The following is a 22138-nucleotide window of genomic DNA, read 5'->3' on the forward strand; positions in this document are numbered from 1 at the left end:
ATTGGGCCCCACCCAGATGTACTGTCAAATATAAGTTGTTAATGCCATACAGACTGACCAATCCCTCCCACTGACCATGTGTTCATTCGCCAACAGGTCCTCCAGCCGACAGTGACAACCCATCCGGTGTAGCCCCCTTCCCTGCCTTCCAGGAGGACACCTCGGAGGAGAGCTCCAAGGATGCCACGGTCGATGTTACGGGCGGCAATGTGTGGCACCGAGGCTAAGAACACTAGGGTAGCGACCAAAGTAGAGAGCCTGGTGTACAATGTCAGCAGCATAAGTGAAGATGTCAGAAACCTAGCACAGTCGGCGACAGCCATGGCTGAGGGCCTCAGCAGAATGTCCGACTCATTGGGCCACATGACCCAGTACCAGGCTGACCTTGATGGGGTTCTGCGGGACATATCCCGCTCTCAGATGAGAATGGCCAAGGCACTGCGGAGCTTGTCCCAGTCTCTGATGGGCATTGCCGAGGAGCTGCAGAGAATGGCCCAATCAGTGAGGAACATCGCTGACGGTGTGGACTATATGATGCAGACATTGGGGAGCCACCAGGGCTGGTAGAGCCTGATGATGCAGGGGCAACCGGGGCTCAACTCAGCTCCTCCTCCATATCAAGGTGGCCCCCAGGGCCCTCTGGCCCCAGAACCCCCAGAGGACACCCGCAAGAGGCATCGAATGCCGCACAGGATGTGGTAAGCAGCTGGATGTCTCTACCTCTGATGTGCATCCTGGGGAGACGCCTAGACGTAACAGTAGAGCTAGGAAGGCCAAGCACACCACGGATCACTGAGGGGGTGAGGGTAGGTGGAGGCAAGGAATGAGGGGGAGGGGGATTTGTGGGGGTGAGGGAGGGAGGGTGGGGATAGTGGGGTGGCACCATTGGGGTAATGGAACAATGGTGAACACTTGTACGAGGAACATTAAAATACCCTCACCACAAGCAGTATGATGCTTCTGGCTTTCTGTTCCATGATGCAGGCCACCACCAATTCCATGCCCCCAGACATGGCCCTGCCGCCGCCCTCCATCTGACATGCCATGCCCACGCACACCTGACCGTAGAGAGGTGCCATCCCCAGGGTGATCGAAGGTTGGCTGCTATGTCTGTGGTACTGCCTCCCGCAGTGTTCAAGCACAGTTTCCATGCATCAAGGTATGGTTGAGATGTTAGACAATGTTCCATGGCCTGCCCACCCATTGGGGTCTACTTGGGATGTGTGAAGTGCTCACTTAATCACGATTTCCAATTCCCTATTAGCAATAGGCTTCAGCCTTCAGCCGGAGGCCTCCACGGTCAGTGGGAGGGTTGGCCCAGGCGCTGGCATGACGGATCTGCGCATGTCCTACCCCCCACCACCCCACAGCGCCCCCCCCTCACCCCCCCCACCCACCCCCAGCCCTGAATGGCGGCCCACACCCATCCGGGGCTACACCTTCCCCAGTTTGACCCCCTCCCCCCTGAGCACAGAGGCAGCATGCCAAGTGTCCCGGACTCACTGCCTGTGAGTGAAGTTGGCTGTCCACCTCCTCGGCCACCCGCAGTAGCCCACCCACCGAGTTCACGTTTTTCAAAAGGAGTACTAATCAGCGCCAGCCTGGCCACTTGTAGGGGAGGCCGCTGAATCACAGGAGTCCATTGAATATAGGGTGGCTCCTGTTAATTAGATGGAAATAGGGCTTAACTAGTGATAATTGGTTTCTTGCCACGCTGCAGTGAGATCCCAATTTCGCCTGCGGGAGCAGGCCGGTTCCATTGCAAACGGTTTGGCGCCCAGCGCAGTTCTCATTTTACGCCCCTCCCGCTTTCCACCAGCTTCATTTCGATCGAGTGAGAGTGCAGCGAGGCCAGAGAATCGTGCCCCTAGGTTTTAATAATATTACTGCAAAAATACAACTATAAAGAATGACAATTTCTTACATTCATCACATCACTGAAAGCAGGGCCATAGACGGTGGAGCCTCGGAGGAGACAGGTATTCCGGCATAGAACATCTTACCTCCAGATTTCCGAGGTCCAGTACCGGAGGAGACTGCATCTGCATTGGGGATGGTGGACCACCTGGGCCAGGTGATGCAAGAGTTGGCACCACATGAATTGGGAGCTCACCCATTGCTTGTGGCTCTGAAAGTCACTGTCGCACTAGGTTTCTATGCCACCGCCTCATTTCAAGCTGTACAGGTGACCTGCTTGGCATCTCCCAGTCAACCGCGCACACTTGCATGCGTGAAGTTCACAGGTGCACTATTCACCCACATGTGCATCAATTTGGATGGGACCAGGCGAGCCTGGACACCAGGGGCATGGACTTCGCCCACATAGCAGGCATGGCCCAGGTGCAGGGTGACATCAACTGCACCCACTTGGCTCTGCCATGGCCGGTGGGGGGGGCGACCTTGCTTGATGGACGCCTGTGCGATCATGGATAGAGGGTGCCTCACCTATGCTCCCACACCATCCAGGAGTTTAGTGATAGCACCTTTAATAAGGACACGGGGAGTCCACATCAAGTAAAATATGAACAACGTTTTATGAACACAAACGATTTTTACACTATCCGGTAGATCCCTAAGGAGTTCCTCTCTGGTCGTTGCCTTACTGACCGACCTTATAAACACTGGGTAAATTAGATACCCCGCCCCTAGCAGGGGAGCTCATACTCTGCAAGGAGACAAGCATTCCCACCCCATAGGTCCCAAGCGGGATATTACAGCTCGCTCCATTAAGCGTGGTGCTGTCTGCCTGACAGCCATGCTGCCCCCTCCCCCGACTGGACTTGGAACAAGTGCAGGGGGATGCTGGAAGAGGTGGCTAAAAGGAGCACCCAATTTATTACAACTCTCTTTGACTTGACTGAACAATAATATGTTCTGGTTCCCAGTTAAAACTCAGAACAAAGGAAAGCTCTTCCCTGGAAAATGGGCTCCCGTTGCTAAGCAATGACTTACTTCTATTCACACCATAACTCTCTCCAAGCACATTAGAATCACAGTTGGAATTGAAACCAACCCCGACACATACAAACATCTTTGCCCAGCATGAATCTAACTATAGGTTTTACCCTTCCAGGCACAGAAACATAAATTAAACCCACTCAAACTATATCTTATTTCTAATGACTACCAATACAAATATAAATCCCTTAAAACTACCTTAGTTTCCCTAGTATGAAACAAAAGGTAGAATTATTTTAGTTGTGATTTCATGTGTTAAAATATTTGATTATCATTAACAAACAACAGAATGTTCAACATTTAATTACCGTGGTGCAAAAATTATTAGTAGTGTAAGTTTATGCTTAAATTTGGAAGGTACAGCATCTTTACCACAACAATTCCTGTAAACATTTAACCTAAACTCAATGACAAAAAAAACTAATTAAAATAGTTCTACTGTACATTAAAAGTTCAAGAGGGCATACTTCTAAAATTTATTCACCGCCTAAAAGTAACAAATTAATTTCCATTATATTTACAGTTCATTGGCTAAACAAATTAAAAGATGCAGGTGTAAGTCAGAACAGTTCCTGTCTCATGTCGAAATGAGTATGTCTTTTGCACAGCTGAGGTTAACAGCTACTCAAGTGTCATGACAACAATGATGAGAAAAGTCATACACACTCAGATTCAATATCTTTTTTACATTCTTCATGATCCCTTCCACAGATCTGTGGATTCAGCTGCAATTCCATCTCACTGTTTGGAAGACATTATCACCTATAAATTTCCAATTGAATACAATAGCAATAATCCCTGCCACAGGGAAGTCTTCTGCATATGTAAACCGTATATTGTCAGTCTGCAGTGCAGCTCATGATGCTGCAGGCATTGTAACCACGGGTTCTGTTTCTGTTAAAATCTCAATGTCTTTTCAAGATGTGCTCTTTTAGTGGAGGTTGAATGTGGGGCTATTGGCGGATAAGGAGGAATGTGAAAAGATAGGGGTGGCTATCTGGAACTATGTGGAGCAGAATAAGACGGGGGAGGTTTCTGCCTCCAAGTTGTGGAGAGAGTTTATCTCGATCCGGGTGCACAAGGAGAGAGTGGAGGGGGCTGAGAGGTTGTGGTTGGCGGAGGTCATTCTGAGGGTTAACCAGAGGTACTCGATGGTGCCTGAGGAAGCGCTGTTGAGGGAGAGGCAGAAGCCCCAGGTGGAGTTTGGGCCTGCGTCCACGGGGAAGGCGGTGGGGCAACTGCGCAAGGTCAAGGGAGCAGTACATGAATATGGGGAGAAAGCCAGCAGGATGCTAGCGTATCAGTTGAGGAGGCAGGCATCGGCGAAGGAAATTGGGAGGATGAGAGATGGCGGAAGTATGGTGTTAACTCAGCCAGAGATGTTTGAGCTGTTTTACCAGAAACTGTCCAGCTCGGAACCTGGGGGATGAGGGTGTGAGGAGGTTTTTGGATGGGCTGGATTTCCCGTGAGTGGCTGAGGTGCAGGGACTGGGGGCCCCGATCAGGCTGAGGGAGGTAATGGATTGCCTGGGGTCGATGCAGGTGGAGAAGGCCCTGGATCTGGGTGGCTTCCCAGCTGAGTTCCACAAGAAGTTTGGGTTGGAGTTGGGGCCCCTGTTAGTCGAGATGCATAATGCGTCAATAGTAAGGGGAAAGCCCCCCCCCCCCCCCCCCCTCCCCGATGTTGTCTCAGGCTTCAATATTGCACATTATAAATAAAGACAAGGCAGTGTGGATCGTACCGCCTAATTTCGCTGTTGTAGATGCAAGGCTGTTGGTGAAGGTACTGGCAACACGAACAAAGGATTGTGTGCCGGGGGTGATAGGTGAGGACCAGATGGGATTTGTGAAGGGGTGGCAACTTTCTTTGAATGTCCGTAGGTTACTGAATGTCATTATGATGCCCTCAGAGGGGCGAGAAGTGTTCATGGCGATGGACGTAGAGAAAGCTTTCGATCAGGTGAAGTGGACATACTTATTCACGGTGCTAAGGCTGTTTGCGTTCAGGCAGCGATTCAGGGCGGCACGGTGGTTAACACTGCTGCCTCACAGCTCCAGGGACCCGGGTTCAATTCCGGCCTCGGGTGACTGTGTGGAGTTTTCACTTTCTCCCCGTGTCTGCGCACGTTTCCTCCATATTCTCAGGCTTCCTCCCATAGTCCAAAGATCATAGAATTATAGAATCCTCACATTGCAGAAGGGAGCCATTCGGCACATCATGTCTGCACCAACTCTCCGAAAGAGTAACCCAACCTAGGCCCAATCCCCCTTCCCATCTCTGTAACCCTACATTTTTAATCCACCTAACAAGCACATCTTTGGACTATGGGAGGAAACTGGAGCACACGGGAAAAACCCACGGAGACACGGGAAGAATGTGCAAACTCCACACTGTCGTCCGAGGTCCCTGGTGCTGTGAGGCAACAGTGCTAACCACTGTGACACTGTGTTGCCCCATGTCCAGGTTAGATGGATTGGCCATGCTAGATTGCCCTTCGTTTTCAAAAGGGGAGGAAGGGTTACTGGGTTACGGAGATAGGGTTGAGGTGTGGGCTTAAGTAGGGTGTTCTTTCCAAGGGTCGGTGCAAAGCCTCGTTTTGCGCTGGTAGGATTCTATGTTTCATGAATCTGGGTTCGGCTGTTGTATAAGGCGAGTGTTCAGACTAACAGGGTCAGCTTGGAGTGCTTGGATTGCACTGGGGGACACAGAATTAGAATTTACAGTGCAGAAGGAGGCCATTCAGCTCATCGAGTCTGCACCTGCCTTTGGAAAAAACATCCTACCTAAGGCCACACCCTTTCATCCTATCCCCGTAACCCAGCAACCCTACCTAACCTTTTTAGGACACTAAGGGCAATTTATCATGGCCAAACAACCTAGCCTGCACATCTTTGGACTGTGGAAGGAAACCGGAGCACCCGGAGGAAACCCACGTAGACACGGGGAGAACATGCAGACTCCGCACAGACAATGACCCAAACCGGGAATCGAACCTGGGACCCTGGAGCTGTGAAGCAACAGTGCTAATCACTGTGCTACCGTGCCGTGCCGGACGAGTCAGGGATGTCCGCTCTTCCCACTGCTCTTTGTCCTGGCAATTGAGCCCTTGGCAATGGAACTTGGGGTCTCTAGGGGGTGGATGCGGTGAATTTTGGGGCAGTTTGGTCTCTTTTCAGGATATAAATTCAATATGAGGAAAAGACAGATATCCCAAATAATGCCCAGAGGCAGGGGCTGAGATTGGGGGGTTGCTGCTTCGGTTGTTAGGGATGAGTTTTTGTTATCTTGGGATACAAGTGGCACGGAGGGGGCCCAACTGCAAAGGTTGATTTTGGCGCGGTTGGTGGAGGGAATGAAGTTGGAGTTTAAAAGGCGGAATGTGCTGCCTGTCAGGTCCAGACGGTAACGATGACGGTGTGCCAAAGTTTTTGTTTGTGTTTCAGAACCTCCCGGTCTTTGTGCCCAACTTGTTTTTTAGGAAGGTTAATGGGATGATTTCGAGGTTCATATGGCTCAGCGGGCTAGGAGAGCGTTCTTGGAGAAAGATTGACGGTGGGGAGGGGGGGTGGAATTAGCATTGCCGAACTTGCAAGACTTGGGCAGCAAACATTACAATGGTTAGGAAATGGGCAGCGGAGGAGCGGTCAGTGTGGGGGCAAATGGAGACAGCCCTGTGTTATGGACCAGTTTGCGGGCACTATGATGGCGCCCTTCCGTTCTCGCCAGGCCAGGTACTCCACAAGTCCGGTGGTGGTATCAGTGTTGAGGGTGTGGAATCAGTGCCAGCAGCAATTTTAAATGGAAGACATGACCCCATACGTCTGCAATCTGGGGGAAGTTATATATTGTCAGGGCCGGCTTGCCGTATGGGTCCGCCATGTTGCATGGGGCCGCCGCGAGCATGCGCGGACCCACGACTGGAATTGCAGGGTCCTGTATCGGTAGCTGGAGCTACGTGGCATGCTCCAAGGCCCTGCAAGCCCCCTTCAAAATGGAGAATCACTCTGTCATTTCTCCAGGAAAGTCCAGAGTGATACGCGCCCGTTTTCTCGCAGGCTTTGGGGACATAGCCCCATTAACAGAGAATTCCGCCCAGGATCCTTGATCACTAATGTTATTCTTCACTATCAGGACTTCCACATCTTCCATTTGTTTTTTTTTCAAAATGTTATGTACCCTGGGAATATTTATTTCTTAACTTTGGTTGCTTTGTAACCATGACTATATCATGGCGATTAGATCTAAACCATTTATCCCTATGCACTAATAATTCATCTATCTTATTGCAAACTAAGGGAAGCATATTTAATAAAAGATCAGGTTAGAATAGTGGAGGCAAAAAAACGTTGGAGCCATTTAAAAACAATGGAAGCTACAGTTGGGGAAGTGGGAGGGTTATTAGTAATTCAGAACGTTATCTGTGGCAATCTCAGTGCCAGTTTTATTAAATTGAAATCAGGTTATGTTATATAATCACATTACTGGGAGAGGATAGATACATGTATGTTACATATTACCTGAGAGGACAACTTCAATCAAGTCTCCCTCTTGAATATCAGTTGCAGCCTTCACCAACTGTAGGATGTTTTCGGAGTTGGCTTCATGTCGAAACAAAAGGATTTTATCGTACATCCCGTAGAATCCACATTCAGGAAACTGAGAATAAAGAGATTAAAATATGAATAATTCGTCAGATATAATAGTGTGAAAGAACATTAAATTGGCATTAAACAACATGATAAAACTGAAACCTTCAAAAACCTACTCACTATATCAGCATTTTTGTTACACAGTAATATAGGTGTAGTCTAATTACAGGTAAACAGAATTATTCATTGGTCAGTTACCCTGTATGTTAATAAATAACAGGTAATATAACTATCTGGATACCCGTGATAGTGCCTCCTGAGAAACTGGGGATAATTTTCTGGGAACAAATCCTGCCCAGCCTCCTCTACCTCCCCAGTACACCTGAAATTTGTGGGCAGGGTCATTTCGTTGAGTCTGCTCCCACGGGATTCTGGTTGCGTTCCTAAAACAGGAGACAAAAGATCTCCAGCCAATCACCGGTCCACTGTTACCCGAGGAAGCAAAAAATTGATTTATCTGCAGGGCCAAAAGGTATTACGGCCTCTCTGCTTCTATGAGATGCCTCAAATGTGGTGGGAACATCAGGAATGCCTCCTCCTGTCTCATTTGAATAACTACCCTGGCCTGCACCTATTACAGTTCAGGCTGTCAGCTGTCCTGGACAAAGCCTCACAAATCCCAAAGCAAAAAGGCTGGAGAACGAATTAATTCCCTTGACCATTGTTGTACTTAGCATTCAAATTGCTCCCGTTCTTTTCAGACCATATTTAATATGTACTGACAGAACACATGTAGAATTTCTCCAAGTTAACTGCAAGGTACACCATACATTGAATGAATAAACATTGAGGAGATCCAGGACAAATCTTAAGATTTGAGAATAATTGGTGACAGATCTCTGGAAAGTAAGTTTTCAACTGATTGGCTCATTGACATTTCAACTAATCAGCTATGGCTGTAGTTCCTTTCTGTTTCTTTTGTACATTAAAAGTGTAACATATGCTATACCGAACAATTATTATAAACTTTAAAGTGTTTGTTTGTAAGTGAAACAAACATCTATTTTTATCATATGTACCTATCTTAAAAAGCAATTGGTCATGTTATGTTTGGAATTTTCCATGGTGGTTAGCATAAATGCTTCACAGCTCCAGGGTCCCAGGTTCGATTCCCGGCTGGGTCACTGTCTGTGTGGAGTCTGCACATCCTCCCCCTGTGTGCGTGGGTTTCCTCCGGGTGCTCCGGTTTCCTCCCACAGTCCAAAGATGTGCGGGTTAGGTGGATTGGCCATGCTAAATTGCCCGTAGTGTCCTAATTAAAGTAAGGTTAAGGGGGGGTTGTTGGGTTACGGGTATAGGGTGGATACGTGGGTTTGAGTAGGGTGATCATGGCTCGGCACAACATTGAGGGCCGAAGGGCCTGTTCTGTGCTGTACTGTTCTATGTTCTATGTTCTATGTTCATTGGAGAAAATTCATAGGAGGAAGTTCACAGGAGAAAGAAACTTTAACCACAGATAGTTAGAGGATGCTAAACATGTTTGATGTTCTTAAATATTCCAGAATAAATGAAACTCCATCAGCTATATTCAAATGTTGTTTAAACGTTCAGGAATGGCGCAGTGTTCTCGTTACATAAAATAATTGTCAAAAGCTGACAAAAAAAAAATGGCTTAAACAAAGACAACCAAAACCAAATGAATGGCCAAACTTATGTTTGCATGTGGCATAATGGAGGAAATAGTCATGAGAGATGATAATGTTTTAGTGACCAATCCAGTTTGGATCCGGTCATATATGAACAGGTTTGTGTAACAGGTTTGAGTAACATTGCCTTGGAGCCAGAAGCTTAGGGTTTAAGTCCCATTCCAGGAGTTGATGTCTATGGAAGGTGTGTTCATAAGCGCAGCCAAAGCAAGTTGATTGGCAACCTGCAAATCCTTAACGCAGGTGGTAAGAATGAGAATCTCCTGGTCAGCCAGAACCTGCAGACAATGGCAAACCAATGCAGTATCTTGCCAAGCGCAGCCATGGCCCAACACATGGAAGTCCTTGGCCACCAACAGTCGCTTACGGGAATGGTGCCTGACAAGAGAGAGTATGTACAAATGTTAAAGGGGTACAATTGGTCCAGATCTTCCAGTCTCTGGATCAACAACTGGATGCACACCTCAAGGGGCTGGCTTAGCACACTGGGCTAAATAGCTGGCTTTTAAAGCAAGCCAGCAGCACGGTTCAATTCCTGTACCAGCCTCCCTGAACAGGCGCCGGAATGTGGCGACTAGGCTTTTCAAAGTAACTTCATTGAAGCCTACTTGTGACAATAAGCGATTTTCATTTCATTTCATTTTTCATTTCAGGTGCACCATTGAACCCAGCAGAAGTCTTAATGCACTGACACCGTAGCTCATTCTCAGGTGTGTAGGAGGGGAAGTGGATATTATGTAGCTCTGTCCCTCTAGGGGACCGTAACACCAACCCCCCCCCCCCCCCCCCCCCCCCCGCCCCCAAGAGAAATGCCCATGTCCTCAGGTGGAGGATCCCGTGGTCACTTGGGTTGCAAACGGAGTTCCAGGGCCGGTACAGTCAGTCCTGGAGGTGTGTATCATACCAGAAACGGCCGCTTCCACGAAGTACGTCGCAGCCGGCGTGGCCCAGCCAGTAAAGCTGCTGGTACAAGTGGTGCCAACGTATCGTCGCCAGGCAGTCCAATGTCCATACCAGAATCCGACTCGCTGCCTACGTGTCGTCATTGGCTGGGTCCACGGGCACCACAAGTCCCCCCCCCGGAGTCTCGATGATCAACAGGAGGCAGAAGGGGCGGCTGCGATCCAGGTCCCCCACTGTCATGAGGCTCTTCCTTGGCTATACGGGGGACAGTGTCTGGGCCCTGCGTGGGGCCTCCAAGCCATGTGCTGGTGGTTCCTAGTCACATCATCGTAAGTGGTCCAGGTGGCAGTATGTCTCTGCCCCCTTCACTTAGACCACGTAGGAGACTGGCCCCGACGTGTGGAGGACTATGCCAGGGATCCATGTGGCTCCGATTCCAAAGTTCCTCACATAAACTGCATCACCTGTCATTAAGGTGCGCGCCCATGGGCGGCGGCGAGAGTCTGTCTCTGAGCGGTCATGCCGCTGACGGACCCATGTCCCGACGTTGGGGAGGATGAAGCTGAGACACACCCGGAGTTGGCACCCAATGAGTGACTCTGCCGGTGCGATGCCGGTTGTGGCGTAAGGCATCGTACGATAACTGAAAAGAAATTGCGGCAACCACGTTTCATGCGAACCCGAGGTTATCTTTTTCATGGCTCTCTTGAACGTTTGTACTGCTCGTTCGGCTAGCCCAGTGGAGGCTGGGTATTGGACCATATGTCGGACCCTCAACAACTTGGGGTTGGTCGGAGTCCATTCTCTGATATGAGCTGCCATTATTGGCAAAATGTCCGTGAAATGGAGAGCGGCTAACACCTCCGTGGCTGGGCGGGAGCCGGCGGCTTCATGGGTAGAGGCAAGTGGCTCAATGCATTTGCATTCAGGATTTTTGTGCCCATGCAATGTTCCATAGTGTGTTTGTAGGCCATCAGCAGCAGGGCCCACCATTGAACCCAGGCAGATGTGATCGGCGGAATCATCCGATCTTTAAATAACGCCAGCAGGGGCTTGTGACTGGTATAAACCGGTGTAAACTGGTATAAACGTGCTGGTGGAATTTCCACACCGTGAGCACCACTGCCAGGTCTTCCTTCTCTATCCGGATGTAGTTCCGCTCGGCGTCAGCCAGCGTGTGGGACGCAAAAGCTATAGTTTGCTCCGAGCCTCCAGGCATGTGGTGCGCCTGGACCTCCCCGACCCATGAGGCATCGCACGTGAGCAGGAGGAGTTGTCCGGGTCGAAATGGGTAAGGAATTCCTCTGGGGGGGGGGGACCCCCAGTTCCACTCCTGGGTATGAACTTCCCCTAATAGTTCACCAGGCTGAGGAAAGGGCGGAATTCTGTTTGCTCGGAAGGGATGGGGGCCTGGTGAATGCACCTTTTCGTCCACTGGATGAAGACGAGATACATGATCACCGGCGCGTGGAAAACACACTTCTCTCTGCCTAGACAGACCCCGGCCTGAGCAAACCGCTCGAGGATCTCGGTTAGGTTCTCTACGTGTTCCTGATGCGAGGTCCCGGTGATGAGAACATCGTCCAGGTAGACGGCCACCTTCGGCAACCCTCGCAAGATGTTCTCCATAACCCTCTGAAATATCACACAAGCCAAGAATACCCCAAACGGCAACCACATATACTCGTACCATCCCCGTTGGGTATTGATCGTCACGTATTTCTGGGAACTTGGCTTGAGCACCAGCTGCAAGTGCGCATTGGTCACGTCCAGCTGAGTGAACGATTTTCCGATGCTGAGCCATGAATACAGATCCTCGATCCGATGGTCAGGGTAACGGTCAAGGTGGGATACCTGGTTCACGATCATTTTATGGTTCCCATAGAGTCGCACCGATCCATCCGGCTTCAACATGAGGACCATGCACATGGTCCAATCGGCATAGTGGACAGGGCGAATATTCCCCAGCTGCTTCAAATGGTCGAATTCCTGGTCTACCTTAGCGCAAAGTGCATACGGCACATGGAGGGTGTGGGAATACAGTTACTGAGTGTTTTTCTCCACATTTATCGTTGCCATAGCTTTTTTAATGGCCCCAAGGCCTTCGGCGAAAACCGACGGGAACTTGGGCAGCACCCATCCAGTCCACGGGGGTACATCTGGCACACACTTCGCCAATCATACCCCAATAGATTGGGCCCGTTGCCTCGGACAACCACCAATGGTAGGCACGTGGGCTGGTCTCCATATGCCACGGGCATATGGGTGCTGACCACGATTTTGATTGGCGCCACGGTAAACATGGCCAGTCAGTAAAATGTCTTTTATTGTCAGCTTGGATCCTGTGTGTCTCTCTTGTGGAGACCATGGCCGGGATTCTCCCATGCCAGGGTCGGAGAATCGGCAGGTGGGGGGCACGAGAATCGCTTCCACGACGCCGGCCCGCCGATTCTCGGGTGCCCGCAGGATCCATGCCTCGCCGGTCAGGGGCCATTGAAAGCCCACCACCCCCCCGGCGATTCTCCAGGCCTCGACGGGTCGAGTGCGTGCCGAGTCCCACTGGTGTGGGTTACATATCATCCCACCAAGTGGGACCTCGGAGTTCTGGCTGCGGAGTCCATCCTGGTGTGGGGCGGGGGGGGGGGGGGGGGGGGGGGGCGGGGGGGGATCCAACCCTGGGGGAGGAGGTCCTCCAAGGTGGCCTGGCCCGCGATCGGGACCTACAAATCGGCAGGCGGGCTAGTTCCGTGGGGGGGCCTATGTTCCTCCGCACCAGGACCCTCGGGCTCTGCCATATTGCCCGGGGGCTGGCGCGGAGATGGGAACCCACATGCATGCGCGGACTCGCGCCGGCCGTGGCACACATGCGCGGACTCGCACCGGCCGTGGCACACATGTGCGGACTCGCGCCGGCCGTGGCACACATGTGCGGTCTCGCGCCGGCCGTGGCACACATGTGCGGACTCGCGCCGGCCGTGGCGGATTTCGGGCGCTGGAGCTGCGGACACCACTCCTGCGCTGTACTAGGAAGGGGTGAAAACCTGACACTTGAGGCCCGTTGACGTCGGAGTGGCTCGCGCCGCTTTTCACGTCGGCGTCAGAATTTGGCCGCGGGATTGGAGAATCCCGGCCCATGAATTTGGTTTAATTTGAATTGTTTTTTGGAGAAAGCAATAAGATGGATTAAGGGTTTGGCCTGTCCACTCTGCACGTTGGCTTTTAGGGTGGAATGAAAAAAACAAAAAAAACAAATGTTAACCAGTTGTAATGGCACCTGCTGCGGAGGGGGTGGGGGGTCTCCCATCCCATTGGGGGCTCTCGAGTGTTATGGGACAATGCAGGGTGGCACATTGGCATTCCCTCTGGCATGCAGGCACCTTGGCATTGCCAGCCTGGCACCCTGGCAGTGCCATCTGGGCACCATGGAAGTGCCAGTCTGGCACTGGCAGGGTGCCTAGGTAGCACTGCCAGGCAGGCAGGGACACTTCCAGGGTGCCCAGGTTCCAGGTTGGCACTGTCAGGGCTCCGGCCCGAGGAGGGGCTTTACCAGCTTAAGGGGGCTGACAGGGTGTTCCAGGAGGCCTCCTCAAGGGAGAGTGGAGGAGGAGCGGTTGGAGGCTGAAGGGAGCAGGGTGGGGGCAGAGATCGGGACAGTCAGACAAAACGGTCCCCGATCTGTTAAGAGCCTCTCCTGCTTCGCTCACCAAAAGGAAATGACAGGTGTGCTAGGGGCTCGGGGAGCCCAGCGAACCATGCCCATATGTTCTGGGCATGCCCAGCGCTGGGGGAATTTTGGAAGGGGTAGCAAGGACGGTATCGAGGGTGGTAGGATCCAGGGTCAAGCCAGGCTGGGGACTCGCAATTTTTGGGGTTGCAGTGGAGCCGGGAGTGCAGGAGGCAAAAGAGGCCGATGTTCTGGCCTTTGCGTCCCTAGTAGCCTGGTGGAGGATTTTGCTTCAATGGAAGGATGCGAGGCTTCCAAGAGTGGAGGCCTGGATTTCTGATATGGCGGGGTTCATCAAATTGGAGAGCGTGAAATTTGCCCTGAGGGGATCGGTACAGGGGTTTTTTAGGCGGTGGCAGCCTTTCCTTGACTTCCTGGCAGAACGGTAGGGAAATAGGCCGGCAGCAGCAGCAACCCGGGGGCTGTTTCAGGGGAAGGGAGAAATGTGAATATGTGTTTATTGAATATGCCGGGTGCTTATCTGTTTCTTCTTTTTGTAGTTACTGGGGGGGGGGGGGGGGGGGGGGGGGGGGTTTGGCTTTGGGGGTTAGTGTGTTTTTCTTTTTTGTTGTTGTTGTTAATACTGTTTCCTTGTTGATATTTTCTAATTTTGATATTTTGTGAAAATCTCAGTAAAAATTTTTTTTTTTTAAACTGTACAACTGTCCTCTCCCCCCCCCCCCCCCCCCCCCCCACCAAACCATACCTGACTAGCCTCTCTCACCCAATACCCCCCGACTCCCCAACTCACCCCGACCCAACCTGGCTAGCCTCCGCCACCAGGCTCCCCACAAAACCGGCTTCATAACCCGATCTCCCTTTGCAGCTAATGCCATAAAAAGGGGGCATGGCTTCTGTACAGATTCTCCCAAGTGGCTCCACCTGAGGTTTCCTCCGCGGAGTCGATTCTGTAGGTTCTTTCATCAGAGGATTGGCAAGAAGTAGTGGAGGAGGGCAAACTGGGCCTTTTATTTGACTGATCAGAGCGGGGAACAGGGATTCCAAAATTGATCGGAAGATTTTGCCATTAGTTTTTAGTTATTTGTTACACCGCACTTCCATACGCAGAACATGGTTCATATTTTTTATGAATGTTTGTTTTTCTTTGTCCTCATGGTTGAATTTGGCCTCCCAAGAACTATGTCAGCAGCAGTGTAAAACCAGACCACGTGGTGCCATTTGTTACTGTCAAAAGTGGTTCCTTAAAAATGTGGTATCACACTGTTTTTGGGATTACAGCCATTGTACAAAATCTGCTTCACTAGCAAATCACAGAGCTGGTGTGAAATTGCAGCTCTAAGACTCGATGTAAACAGATAATATTAAGTATTCATTCATCCATTTATAATCAATGTGCAGCACTGTACAAAAATACATTCTACTGCTTGAAACATGGGTTTATTTTTACTCAGCATCTGACACTTACTTGCCAACAGCCATGACCTGCTGAAACATTTTAGTCTCACGCAGGGAATAAAAAAGTAACACTGGCCTATTACTGATGATCTGCTTCCCTTATGCCTCAATTATACCATAGCCAAGTAATGTTATGTCAGAGTGTGTTCGACAGCAATGGGTAGAGGCAGCTGCAATTCTGCACACCGCTCATTCTGCTGTTCACTGGGGTAAAATCGAGTTCTGTGGAGAGCAATTTAAACACAAGCATGGAGGTCTACTTGCCAACGCCCGGAAAAATTACGAACGGTGGGAAAGTGTTGAAAGGTGGGGATTGAAGAGAAGAAATAATGGTGTCAAGATATGGGGCACAGGTATGCAAGTTATTCAGCAAGGGACATATGTGCAAACATATCGTATGCCACAGAAAGTCTTCATTAAGTACATCTCACAGTTATGTCCTTACTTGTTGATCTCCCATGAAATTGCAAAAAGAAAGTCAAGACCAAGCGTAGTCTTCAGGTGAAGTGAGATTAGTGAGCAATGAATAATTGGACCAGGACACACAGATATAATTCAGTTCCATTTGAAATTAGCATCTTGTCTTCTTGCTTTGACATTTTCATTATAAATTCCACAGCGATAATGGAGAATGTCTATGTCTGAAGGGCAAAGAGTGATTGGCAGGTCTTGCTCTATTCATTTTACCTACATTTAATCATATTTCAAGCTCTATTTTGTTAAGTGCTTTGTCGAGTACGAGAAAACGAAAATGAATTAAAATGTAAAACTGTACACCATTAACACATTTGAATAATAGGAAAGCGGTTTGCTCCAATATGTTCCTTTGAGAATTTGATATAATTGTGTGGTATTTGGACAAGTCAAGCCTTTTGTCAGGCAGTCAGATTTCACCTTGGCAGATTTATTTCCTAACCCAACGCACATTTGGTCTTTAAATTAGGTGCCAGTGACAAAAACTGCTTCCATGGCCATGGGCAAAATGGTTTGAACTATTTTGGAAGTGGCAGAATTATTGGCTTTCAATTTCTTCAATCCCACTGGAGGATGTTGGACTGAATTTACACTGATCTTGCTGACAGCAATTAATCTGAAATTTCCCGTTAACTCACATCAGAATGTAAATACCAGCATTAAAAAAGTGGAAGTCTAAAAAAACAATCAGGGCTGAAAAAAAGACACCACCTTCTTTATGTCGCTCTTTAACTTACTGATCTTAATAAAATGTAAACACCTTAGCCCATCAAAAGTTTTAAAAATCCGGCATGTTTAAGAAAATGCAGTTGTGAGGGCAGCACGGTGGCCTAGTGGTTAGCACAACCGCCTCACGGCGCTGAGGTCCCAGGTTCGATCCCGGCTCTGGGTCACTGTCCGTGTGGAGTTTGCACATTCTCCCCGTGTCTGCGTGGGTTTCGCCCCCACAACCCAAAAATGTGCAGAGTAGGTGGATTGGCCACGCTAAATTGCCCCTTAATAGAAAAAATAATTGGGTAATCTAAATTTATAAAAAAAAAAAAAAAAAAAGAAAATGCAGTTGTGGAAGCTTTTCTTTCTTTAACCAAACAATATCTGATGCCACGCAGAAGCATTCAAAATACAGAAAATACAAGGCCGGTCTCAGTGAGGAATGTTTTTAAATGTACAAACCACAAATGGTAACTTCGGTACTTGCTGGGCCTGAAGTTGTGGATTTAAATATCTGGTTATTCAGAATGAGTACAGATGCTGTATAATTGTTGGAAACCAGCATTTACTGGCCTATTTATATTAGGGTGGGGCCTTGTCAATGAGCTAAATGGAGTTTTTCCACACGCTACTCAGGAGCAGCACAAACAAACAAGGAAATTCCTATGTTGTGACATCATAGCGCACAATTGTCATGAACTAACCACAAATTACTTGGGGGGAAAACTATCACTGTTACATCATAATTCCACGAGGGCTTCCGCAAGAAATTCCAACTATTAGCATCATCATTCGTCATCTGATAATGATTTTTCATATTTACCAATATAAATGCTAATTAATAAACCAGAATTTGTTGTCAAAATAACAGCGAGGCTTTATGTTTAGTGCTTTATGTTATTTACAAGCAAATGCTACAGCAATTTCAGGCAATGACAGACTCAAATATCCAGGTTACATTCTTTGTAACAATAGCAGCTTGCTGATCAGCTCATTAATGAAATGGAGTGAATGGTGTAACGTTATTGTATTTGTCCTGTAGATACAAATTAAGCTTGCTACAGAAAGTTAAGACCTGTCCATTCCAGTCTAAGTGCCCTTTTAACAGTGTTAATGACTGCCAATGATCCTCTCTGGCACTGAAAATTAACTACTCCAAGTGTGCAGTCTCAATCTTTCAGGTTTTAATTGGTGGAAATTTAAAAAATGTAAAATGTTCAATTACTTTTTTTTGCATTATGTTAAAGTAGCAAAGAACAGCAAAGTAACAGAATCAACACACGATTTGGCAGCTAATTTGATGAATGAATGCATCACAGATTGCAGTTGGTTTTCACGTATTTCAGAACAAAGAATGTCTTCCTGTACTTGACATAGATTTTGCTTTACACTTGTAATAAGGACTAGTCACTTTATGTAGGAATAAAGAACAGAGCATCAAGGTCATCATGACAGCATCAAGTGTTGTGGTGCAGTTGTCATGACAGCAGTACCTATGGCTCTTTCCTGACTGAACACTGTTTCCCTACTTGGCAGAACAACCACGCACAAGCACGTCTGCTGCGTCTTTGTTAGAAACAATGTAAAATTTGAAAAGGTTTGCCATACTGTCCAATGCATATTTACTTAAATTGACATTTAAAAACAAAGTTGCCTTTTTTTGTAATATGTGGATGGAGCAACAATTCACCCAGTGGCTCAAAAAGGGTTTTTTTCAAGTTCAGCAAAGAAAACCAACCTAAAACATTACTTTGATTACAAATGTTTATGACAGTTAAAATAAACTTAACTATTTTTGGAACAAAATGCCAATAATTTCTGATGCTCACAGTCGTTTCCTGTTCTACACTTCAATCCATATTTGAAAGACTCATATGATGATCAGACCCTGGAGATTTTGTCAACATTCCCAGATGCAACTCACAGACATTCAGGAAGAAAACCAAGTTGATTAACCATTCACACAGAAACGGCACAAGTTGTAACGACAACAAACTTTATTGCTGTGGAAAATTGATGTTGTACTGCAAGCTTTAGAGAGCACTTATTAGTTGAAGTCATTAACACTTAGAAGTTTGAAAACAAACCCACAAGAGTAACATCCTAAATTGAACATATTAATTAATAGACAAATATGCAGTGGTAAGTGTGCACACTCTCTGCCAGTACAGCCCCCTGAGGGGAGGGCAGGGTGTATGCTGGGAGGATATACCCATTGTAGGAGAATCTGGAATTACCAGACAGTTTCAAACTAATGAGTCTCCCATTTAAGATGGAGGTGAGGAGGAATTTCTACTCTCTGAGGGTCATAAATCTTTGCAATTCTCTTCTCCAAAGGACAGTAGAAGTTGGGTCATTGAATATATTCAAGACTGAGTTGGATAGATTTTTGATCGATACGAAGCTAAGGTTATGTGGGGGCAGACTGGAAAGCGAACTTAAAATCATAATCATATTAGCCACGATATTAGTGTAATAACAAGTTGGTTCGCTGGGCCAAGTGGCCTACTTTTAGCTCTTATGTAGGAACGTTGAAAAAGCAGCTCCTTAATTTCACACCACTGGTAAATTTCCCAACTCAATCAGAAAACCGCCGGAATTATTGAAATCCCTCACTTCAACAAGAATGAACAATCGGCAGTATTCTCTGTTTCTGAGACTAAGGGCTGGAGAATGGACGGGTCTGTGGTAGCACATTCGCACGCGACGGCCTGCTGCGGTCGCACTGTAAATCATGGCACTGGCCGTGCGCGGATCCAATCTGCCAAATATTGCCCCCCTAGCCACTTCACCAGTCCCCCCAGCCCTCGTGGAAGCCCCACCTGGCCAGCAGCCTGGCCCCCGGTCGACTGAGGTGGCGCTGGACACAGTCCGCAGCCGCCACGCCGGGTTCCCGACCGCTGAGATCACACATCTCCCGCGCGGTCGGGAACTTAGCCCATCGGGGGCGGAGCATCAGGGGAGGGCCTTTAAGTGACGCGCTAACGCTGCCCCAACATCGTGCGGGTCCCGATGCGATGACGCCATTTCCGAGGAGATGGAGGAGAGAAAACCGGTGTCAAGCGTCGGAAGGGATTCTCCACCCAATCACTGATTACGATATTGGCACCAGGGAATGGTAAATCCCACCCTAAGTACTGATGACAAGTTTGAATCGTTGGACTTCTGCGACAACTAAATTGCCGCTGGTCGCAGAACAATCCATGTTAATGGGCTAGCACCGGCGCCATGTGGAACTCGAGCGATTCTAATAACAACCGCTGTCCAATTCGCCGCGGTCGGGATTGCCACTCGAGAGGTTGACAAGCCTCCCCACACACACTCATCCCAGCCAACAAGATAGCAGCCCGGTTTGCAGATTCAGTACTTGAGACCCTGGACGCCATGGAGGAGAAGCAAGCCATTCTGTTCCGCAGGGTGGGAAGGAGGTTGCCACCAGCCACCATACACCAGGCAGTGAGCATCGTGGGCTCCACCACCAGGATTAGACTGCAGTGCAGGAAAAAGCTGCACAACCTCCTCAGGGCAGCCAGGGTGAATAGGCATCACTGTGCCCTGAGCACCAACCTCAGTGCCACACCCAGTAACCCCAATCCGACCCCACCCCCACTGGCCACAAAGGACACCAGCTGCCCACACACTAACACTGGGCATGTTCTGTCTCCGCCCCCTCCCCCTGCCGCCAGATAGAGAGAGAAGAGAGAGAGAGAGAAGGGGACTGCCGGACCTGTGGTCCCTGACCACCATGGAGCAGCGGGCACTGGACCGAGTTGGTGGGCCCGAAGAGAGGGCAGTCAATGAGGTGGAGGTCAGCATAGGGCAACCAAGTGAGCCCCCGCTGAGTTGCAGTGTCCCTATGGTACACGTGTCATGATCCTCACCCCACCTCCCCCCAGGTTATTGGGTTACGGGGATAGGGTGGAAGTGAGGACTTAAGTGGGTCGGTGCAGACTCGATGGGCTGAATGGCCTCCTTCTGCACTTAATGTTTTATGTTTCACCCAGGTGGACTGTGGAATGTGTGGCGACCCGTCACAGAGACCCCTGTGATAGGCAGACATCCACAGGGGCCTCTGTGATAGGGAGACACCCACAGGGGCCTCTGTGATAGAGAGGCACCCACAGGGACCCCTGTGATAGGGAAGCACCCACAGGGGCCTCTGTGATAGGGAGGCACCCACAGGGACCCCTGTGATAGGGAAGCACCCACAGGGGCCTCTGTGATAGGCAGACACCCACATGGACCTCTGTGATAGGGAGGCACCCACAGGGACCTCTGTGATAGGGAGACACCCACATGGACCTCTGTGATAGAGAGACACCCACATGGACCTCTGTGATAGAGAGACACCCACAGGGACCTCTGTGATAGAGAGACACCCACATGGACCTCTGTGATAGAGAGACACCCACATGGACCTCTGTGATAGGGAGACACCCACAGGGGCCTCTGTGATAGGGAGACACCCACATGGACCTCTGTGATAGAGAGACACCCACATGGACCTCTGTGATAGGGAGGCACCCACATGTACCTCTGTGATAGGGAGACACCCATAGGGACCTCTGTGATAGAGATACACCCACATGGACCTCTGTGATAGAGAGACACCCACATGGACCTCTGTGATAGAGAGACACCCACAGGGGCCTCTGTGATAGAGAGACACCCACAGGGACCTCTGTGATAGAGAGACACCCACAGGGGCATCTGTGATAGGGAGACACCCCACAGGGGCCTCTGTGATAGGGAGACACCCACAGGGACCTCTGTGATAGAGAGACACCCACAGGGGCCTCTGTGATAGAGCGACACCCACAGGGGCCTCTGTGATAGAGCGACACCCACAGGGGCCTCTGTGATAGAGCGACACCCACATGTACCTCTGTGATAGAGAGACACCCACATGGACCTCTGTGATAGAGAGACACCCACAGGGACCTCTGTGATACAGAGACACCCACAGGGGCCTCTGTGATAGGGAGACACCTACAGGGGCCTCTGTGATAGGGAGACACCCACAGGGACCTCTGTGATACGGAGACACCCACAGGGGCCTCTGTGATAGGGAGACACCCACAGGGGCCTCTGTGATAGGGAGACACCCACAGGGGCCTCTATGATAGGGAGACACCCACAGGGACCTCTGTGATAGAGAGACACCCACATGGACCTCTGTGATAGGGAGACACTCACATGGACCTCTGTGATAGGGAGACACCCACAGGGGCCTCTGTGATAGGGAGACACCCACATGGACCTCTGTGATAGGGAAGCACCCACAGGGGCCTCTGTGATAGGGAGACACCCACATGGACCTCTGTGATAGGGAGACACCCACAGGGACCCCTGTGATAGGGAGACACCCACATGGACCTCTGTGATAGGGAGACACCCACAGGGACCTCTGTGATAGGGAGACACCCCAGAAGGACCCCCAGACAGGGACCACCTCACTGAAGGGACCCTCTAAGTGGATCCACTGATGAAAGGAACCCCCCACCCCACAGACCCCACCCCTCACACCCATCAGGAATGAGAGCCTGACTGGAAGCTATGGAACAGTCTTGGCAGGGGCAGTGGGAAGCATTATCGCTGTAATACTTACCTTGCTGCTCCACATGTCCATTCCTCGAAAGAGAGCAGCTGTGCCTGT

General features: G+C 49.6%; 1 protein-coding gene across 1 annotated transcript in view; it reads right to left on the bottom strand.

Annotated features, from left to right (window-relative positions):
• Positions 1-22138, bottom strand: part of prkd1 (protein kinase D1) — a 419619-nt gene that overhangs the window by 223401 nt on the left and 174080 nt on the right. Inside the window, exon 2 of the mRNA XM_038786278.1 lies at positions 7477-7615. Coding sequence (XP_038642206.1) covers positions 7477-7615 — 139 coding nt within the window. The remainder of the gene's footprint in view (positions 1-7476; positions 7616-22138) is intronic.

This window comes from Scyliorhinus canicula, chromosome 2, assembly GCF_902713615.1.
Source record: "Scyliorhinus canicula chromosome 2, sScyCan1.1, whole genome shotgun sequence".
NCBI lineage: Eukaryota > Metazoa > Chordata > Chondrichthyes > Carcharhiniformes > Scyliorhinidae > Scyliorhinus > Scyliorhinus canicula.